This window comes from Arachis hypogaea, chromosome 9, assembly GCF_003086295.3.
Source record: "Arachis hypogaea cultivar Tifrunner chromosome 9, arahy.Tifrunner.gnm2.J5K5, whole genome shotgun sequence".
NCBI classification, from domain to species: Eukaryota; Viridiplantae; Streptophyta; class Magnoliopsida; order Fabales; family Fabaceae; genus Arachis; species Arachis hypogaea.
The window spans coordinates 100,524,651-100,532,516 of NC_092044.1; the positions used below are offsets into that span (position 1 = coordinate 100,524,651).

Sequence of the window (7,866 nt, forward strand, 5' to 3'; positions counted from 1 at the left end):
ATTTTACCAAATCAAAGTCTAAGTTAAGTTGGATACGTCTAGTTTCATTTTTTTTTTCAAATAGATGAAAATTTAGATACACTAGCTAATTCTTGCTTTTTAGGGTGATTTTGAACCATGTACATATAGTAGAATAATTTCCGCTTTTTCTAACAAGAATTAGACTCATTCTAGTGGGATAGATCACATGACATTATTATTGTGTATTGCGTTTGCACTTGGCTAATATTTTATTTTACTTTTTTTGTTCATTCATATATGTGGTGGTGCATGGTGATCAATATGGATCTTTTTTCTTTCGTTAATAATTTTTTATTGTTTAGATTTTTTATTTTTAATTTTCATATTAACAGATATTTTATTAACCGAATCGATCCAGTCCAATTCTAATATGATCGGACCAATTCGCATTAACAGCTTTTTACCTTGTTAAAAAAATTTTTTTACATATAATTATTTTGCATTTACAAGCTTTACAAATCTGAATAGAACAAAATTCCTAAACACGCTATTTATGTTACGTGCTTCTTTAACAAATTTTTAAATTAATCCAAATCAATTAACGCATGAATTTATAATTTTTATTTTTTAAAAGATTTCGTTTCTTTTTTTGAGTTTCTTATCAAATTTGTTCGATCTTCTTTGTGCGTTATCTCTTTGCCTTTTCTTCGTTGTTTTACTACGTTTATCTCTAGTTTCTTCTTCGTCATTTACGTGCGTTTCTCTTTCTATATTCTTGCTTCGTTTTATTTTCGATTTTCATGGTTTCTGAAATCAATTTTTGAAATTGTTTTGAAGATAATGGAACTTCAGAAATAAACCAAAATGATTACAGAAATATACCCAAACGATTACAGAAATATACCCAAAGAATTACAGAAATACAACCAAACGGTTACAGAAATACACCCAAACGATTACAGAAATACGGTTACAAAAATAGACCCAAACAATTATAGAAATACACCCAAATGATTATAGCAATACACCCAAATTAAAGAATTAAAGAAATACACCAAAGGATTAAAGAAATACACCCAAAACTTGTTGAAGTATACCTTACCACAATATCAGAGAGGAGACAGTATATTTCTTCTTGAAATCTTTTAATATTTTGCTGGTTAAGGATGAGGCACATAGCAAAGACAATCTAGAAAAAAAAACCTAGAATAACAGTAAAATAGTACCTTGAATAATATTTCTTCGTTTTTTATGGAGATTTGCATCTTTTCTTCTTAATTTCTTCTACTTTTCGCGAGGAGTTGGAACGTTTCTTCAGAATTGTAGTTTGTTTCAAATGTCGCTTGAATATTGACGGTTTGCGTTTTGATTGAGGAAGAAGAGGAAAAGTGCGGCATAATGAATGTATTGTGGAAAAACGCAACCGAGTGATTAAGGCGCGTACGTTGGATATTCGATTCTAAAGGAGTGGTGCGCGTATTTTTTTCTTAGAAATTTGTATAGCTTGTAAACCAAAAAGACTTGTATATATAGCAGACCTGTCCAAAAAATTAGACTAGATTCGACTAATAATAGATAGATAATAACCAAATGTTAACTTATTTAATTTAATATTTATAATTATAGCATTTATAATTACATATTTACTATATATAAAAGTATATATTTTTTTAATGTTTGCCATTTTCTCCAACAACACTCCTAATAAGGTACATTTAGTTACATCTAATTTTACTTTTAATATTTTTAATTTGTGTCAAAATTACTTTAAACATTGATTTCATGTAAAACATTAAGAATAAAATTAAAAATTTAGTTTCTAAAGATAATTTTGACATACATAAAAATATTAGGAATAAAATTAAATAAAATTAAATATTAAAAATAAAAAATATATTTTATTCTGTTATTCAATTATTTTAGTAATAATTAAAAATACAAAATAAAATAATCTGATATTACTTTAGACTATTTTTTATTATTGTTTGTGGGACAATTTTTGTAAATTCTAATAACAAACATTTGTTTTTACTCCTCAAATGCGACCAAACCCAACCGAACGAAATTGCACCTTTGGCTTGTTATAAGAAGGACACATTACATTGTATTGTTGTGATATGTTGTAGTAAAGAAAAGAAGAAGAGGGCACAATGCAGTTCTGGAAGCTCTTCATTACTGCATTAATGCCAGTTCTTAAGGTGCTCCTGATTACTGCTTTAGGAGCATTTCTTGCTCTTGATCGATTTAATGTGCTAAGGGACACTGCCAGGAAGCACTTGAATACAGTAATAGATAATTAACTTCTTTTTCTTCCTTTTAATTTCTTTGCATTTGCTTACACACACACACACACACTTAATAATGGTGTTTGTTTTGTTTTTCATCAGTTGGTATATTATGTGTTCACTCCGGCTCTTGTTTGCAGCATCCTCACTAAGACAATAACATTTAAGAATCTCGTTATGCTGTATGTTCTTTTAATTTCATGCATAAAATCTTTTAGTGCTGCCATTTACATTTATCTTCCAAAATTTATATATTGCTGTAGCTATTCATTTGATGAAATATGTATGTAGGTGGTTCATGCCATTGAATATTCTTCTAACATTCATAGTTGGGACAGCATTGGGATGGTTATTTATGAAAATAACCAAAGCTCCGAATCACATGTATGGCCTTGTCTTGGGGTGTTGTGCTGCAGGTATATATATACACATATCTTCACTAACTAACCTATTTTAGATAGGAACTTTACTATGTAGACAATAGCTTTTTATGAACAATGTAAATAATGGACTCTAAAATTGGTCTAATAAAGTAAAAATATACTACATCTTAAATTATTCACCTAAATCTTAATATTAAGATAACCATCAACACACCTAATGAATTGAACATATGATATATCCATTATTTATATTATTTAGTATTTTTATTGTCTACCTATACTTTTCTTTTAGATAATTATTTAATTTGGAGAAATGAAACTTTTGTCATTTTCAATTGTTTAAATTCGAGAATTTTGAATAAGAAAAATGTTTGATAACTAAAAAATATTAATAAAAAATTGCTAAAATTTATTTTTTTTGGCTTTATTTAATATACACGGCAGTAAATAAATATTAAATAAAGTCGATAAATTTGGATTGATTGAGTCGATTTTTTTTTGTCTTCCAATAGATAATAATTCATGCAAATATAGTTTATAATAAACTATTAAAAAGGAAATGTGTTGTACTGTTGTTTGTATTTATTTTTGTCATGTATAATAAATCTGACATTTATTTACTATCATTAAAGGAGTATGAGATCTCGTCACGAAATATAATATATACAACAACACAAATATAGAAAATTTGCAATTTTTAGAATTCACTCTTACAAAGCAGATCAATTAAGCCAATGATCTCAATTAATCAAGATACGTAAGTATCATACCTTACAATAAATTTGACACTAATACGTTTCCTTTAATCACGATTTTGGGGTTTGATGGAAAAACAGGAAATCTAGGAAATTTGCCTCTTATCATAATGCCAACAGTTTGCAAAGGAAGCAACAGTCCTTTTGGAGCTGTGGATCTTTGCTACAAGAAAGGGATGGGATATGCTTCTCTATCCATGGCTGTAAGCAATTTTTATTTAACATTGAATCTAAACTAGGTTCACCATATCAGAGAATAACTAAACTTGTTACTATTAATCATGAATTAATTAATTATATTGATAATAATATATTTCTTTGATTCTTTCTTGATTGTCGGATCTGATTTTGACCAGATAGGAAACATCTACATTTGGACTTTTGTGTACAACATCGTTCGTTTATATTCATCCAATAAGACTTTGGATAATAATTCCACATTAGAAAAAGATTCCGTGAAGAATTCCACAGAGGATTTATCAGAGACTGTTGATGATCATGAAAATCAACTTCAAATTGAAACAACATTTTCTCATGAAAAAGCAAAGGTTAATATAATATCAATATTAATCATACTAGATGTATATTAAAATCAGTCATTAGTGTAGAATATATATTAAAATACAAAATATACATTAAAAAAATTAAACTACATATATTTTTGTATAAAAAATACATGATAACTAATTTTAATGATTAATTTTAATATATAAATACCATTTTTATATCACTATATATAGAACAACTCTTGCCTTTAATATATAGTTTTGCAGCATCAGGTGTAAGAAGTAAACTAACATTTATAACCGTGAAAAATTTAATCGTCCACAATTTTAACAGAGGTATATGTAAACTAACTCAGCACTTATATTAAAAATTGGATTAATTCGACAAAATTACTTAAAATGAATAATTTATTGGATACATTTGTCGAACAAATTCAATTTTTAATAAGAGTAAAATATAAATAAATTTTTGAAAATTTATATTTCAGACAGATTAGTATTTAATAATAAAGGTTTTTAAGATAATAAATACAGACACAATATTTTTAAATTAGTCTTTTATGATTAGGTTAAAAAATTTTAATTTAAACTAATTTGTTCATGTTTACTATCCTAAAAAATTTTATTAGTATATTTTTTAAGAATTAACCGGTTCGAAATGTAAATTTTTTAGGAATTTATTTTTCACTTTACTCTTTTAATATATATTGAGTTAATTTACATTGTTAAGATATTGATAGAAATAATCGGTAATTTACTCTTATTCTCATAATTTTGTGGCTTTTACAGTTACCAAAACTTGCAAAGATAGTTAAGACTTTGGTAGAAAAGCTGAATCTGAAGGTCCTACTAGCACCTGCAACAGTTGGATCGGTATGCTAATTAATAATTCTGATTTATGGTACTCACAAATAGTTTCATTTTCTTGGAAAAAAATGTTACAACTTAATTAAATATTTAACTGGTATTTGAAGTTAAATATAAGCGTGTTCTTATTCGTTGTTGAAATTTCAAAATTTAACAATTTAGTCCTTCAAATTATATTCATTGATCGGTTTAGTTCCTCTGTTGATAGACATCAGTATTCGAGGACTAAACTGCTATTTCTAAAATTTCAAAGACGTAACAATGCAAATTAATGAAAACTACGACGATGGAATCACAATTTAAGAAGTCAATATATGCATAAATGTATTTTTTTAAATAAATTTTCTAAATACAAAGCAACATTAAAATGATATATAGCATTGTGAATGGTGTAGATTGTTGGTCTAGTGATGGGTGGAATCACTCCATTTCGGAAGTTGTTTGTCGGTGATGATGCTCCACTACGTGTTCTTGAAGACTCTACATCCATGGTGGGGTATGTACTAAGAAAAACTAGCTCCTTTAGTGATTAATATAATACTTCACATCACCAATGTAAAAATGTACTAAATTCCCAAAATAGCCTCTCAAATTCACAGCTTTTATTAGTTTAGTGATTCAAATTAAAAATTATTTATACTGGTTTTTGAGATTTACTTTTAAAAATCATATTTGCTCATTCAGTAAATTAAGTACTGAACTAGTTCAGATTTATCATGTTGAACATAAAATTAAACAATATAATTTTATTTTGGCAATTAAACAAGGTAAAAATAAAAAAAGAAAGAAGAGTTTATATAATGTGCAAATTATTATATCTCTCTTCATTCTCTAAAATAACTTTATTTATTTAAGAGTTAAAATGAAAAGATATCATTTAGTCCGTGTCTAGCATGGTAAGTCAATATTTAATTTGTTGATTAAATGCTAAAACAGATTCAGAGATTAATTTGGTGCATCAAATTAGATCTTAAAGATTAGTATAATAAATTTCGAATATGAAAAATTAAAATGGTAAAAATCGTAAATTTTATAGATTACTACAAAAATTTAGTCCAAAAGATGATTGAGTCTTATTGTGGCTAATTTCATAATTAGAAAATTACAAATAGTAGTGTTTCCAATATTTTCAGGGATGCGGCCATTCCAGCAGTCACTTTGTTGGTCGGAGCAAATCTACTTAAGGGTAACCTTTTATTCTTTATTTGTTTTATTTTATGAGAAAAATACAAAAAATAATTTTGATTTACTTTTGGCGTAAAAAAATTATTATCTTGCATTTAATTATGTATTATCAGTTTATCACATTGCTACCAAATAATTACTTTTCATATCGAGTACGTGAATAATTAGTCAAAGAACAAATATAATTAAATGATTATATAAAAAGTTTTTTTATAAAGTGGATCAGTGAGTTATAATTGAACTACTCATGATATATAATATAATTACTAATAAAATATTATTGGTTCACTAACTATGTTTCAGGGTTAAAAGGGTCAGGAATGAAGGTTCCACTTTTGTTAGGGATACTTGTGGTTAGATACATAGCGTTACCAATGTTAGGTGTGTGCATTGTGAAAGGTGCAATTCATTTTGGGTTGATAAACCATGATCCATTATACCAATTTATGTTGTTGCTTCAGTACGCTCTTCCCCCTGCCATAAGCATAAGTAAGTTCATTACAATTAATTAATTATGAATAATTAAGCAAAACCACACACTTCTTACTTTATATATTATTCAGGTACAATTACTCAATTATTTGGAGCTGGTGAAACAGAATGCTCAATAATCATGCTAGCAACTTATGCCTGTGCTGCAGTTTCTCTTACACTTTGGTCCACATTTTTTATGTGGCTTGTCCTATGATGATGGGATATTTTTATAACAATAATAATTAGTTACAGTCAGATGTATTATGATTTATGAGACATCGATGGTTATAAATATAAAATATTAATCATATTCTAAAAAGTTGTTCACAAATTATAATGTTGTAGAGTGTGGAATATTTTGTTTATTTATTTATGATTTTTGGGTCTGAATGAGAAGCAGTTTGAGGGGGTATACTTCACTATGGGCCTTCGGTTTTATTTATTGGGCCTTTTTCATTTGGGGTTAGTCCAAGACACCCCTAATTCAATCACAAAATAAATGACCCAAATAAATAAAAAAATAATAATTTAATTTTGATACAAATATCAAATTTAAACTCACAAGATAAATGCTAGTAAAATATGAGTTATGCTATACATTAAAATTTTTTTCACAATCAAATTGGTGAAAGCCCAATAAAAATTAATTTCATTAGTGAGAGCGTGAATACACGCTCCAACTACTTGAACGTTTCCGCGTTCCTCTCCTCCGCCGCCTCCTCTTTCTTCTTCTTTTTTTTTTTCGTATTTCTCCTCCTTCTTTTTTGCGCTCCTTCTTTTTCTCATGTTTCCTTCTCATCGTTGTTCTTTTACTGTTGTTGTTACGTTTTTTTTTCTTTTCCTCCTTCTCTTTCTAGTGATTTTGTAGCATTATATCTTTTTCTTCTTCTTTATTTGTTTTTTTTGTTTTTAATCTTATTGAGAAAGTAAAACTAGAAGAATAATGAGAAGGTAAAACAAAAAGAAGATGATGAAAAAAATAAAAGACGATGATAATGATGAAGAAGAAGCAGGAGGAGGAGTTTTGAGTTCGGTGCATTCTGAATTTAGTTTCGGTGCATTCTGGTCTCAACTTGTTTTAAATTGAGTTTGTTTGTATCTCGTTATCATTAAAGAATTTCGATGCATTCTGTATTTGAATTGTTATACATATAAAAAAAAGACAACGATAATGACAATAACGATAATGATGAAGATATTAGGGTTGATGGAAGAGGAGGAGGATGAGGAAAAAGAAGGAGGTGATCGAAGAAATTCAAATGAGAAAAGGAGGAGGAGGAGTAGGGAGGTGGTGGTGTGGTAGCGGTGACAACAACGATAACGAAGGAGAAAGATGGAAAAAAGAGGAGGAGTAAGAGAAGAAAAATATGATGATAATGAAGAAGGAGGATGAGTTTTGAGTTATTATTTAGTAATTTTGGTGCATTTTGAATTTAATTTCAATCTATTC

At 27.7% G+C, this 7,866-nt stretch overlaps 1 protein-coding gene across 1 annotated transcript; it reads left to right on the forward strand.

The window, feature by feature from the left end:
• Positions 1-2,069: 2,069 nt before the first annotated feature.
• On the forward strand, positions 2,070-6,735 carry LOC112711317 (protein PIN-LIKES 3). Its single transcript, XM_025763946.2, has 10 exons — positions 2,070-2,246; positions 2,349-2,428; positions 2,538-2,662; positions 3,466-3,587; positions 3,741-3,932; positions 4,680-4,763; positions 5,153-5,253; positions 5,891-5,943; positions 6,246-6,431; positions 6,506-6,735. The coding sequence occupies exons 1-10, from the start codon at positions 2,112-2,114 to the stop codon at positions 6,628-6,630; spliced, it is 1,203 nt and encodes a 400-aa protein (XP_025619731.1). The 5' UTR covers positions 2,070-2,111; the 3' UTR covers positions 6,631-6,735.
• Positions 6,736-7,866: the final 1,131 nt, after the last annotated feature.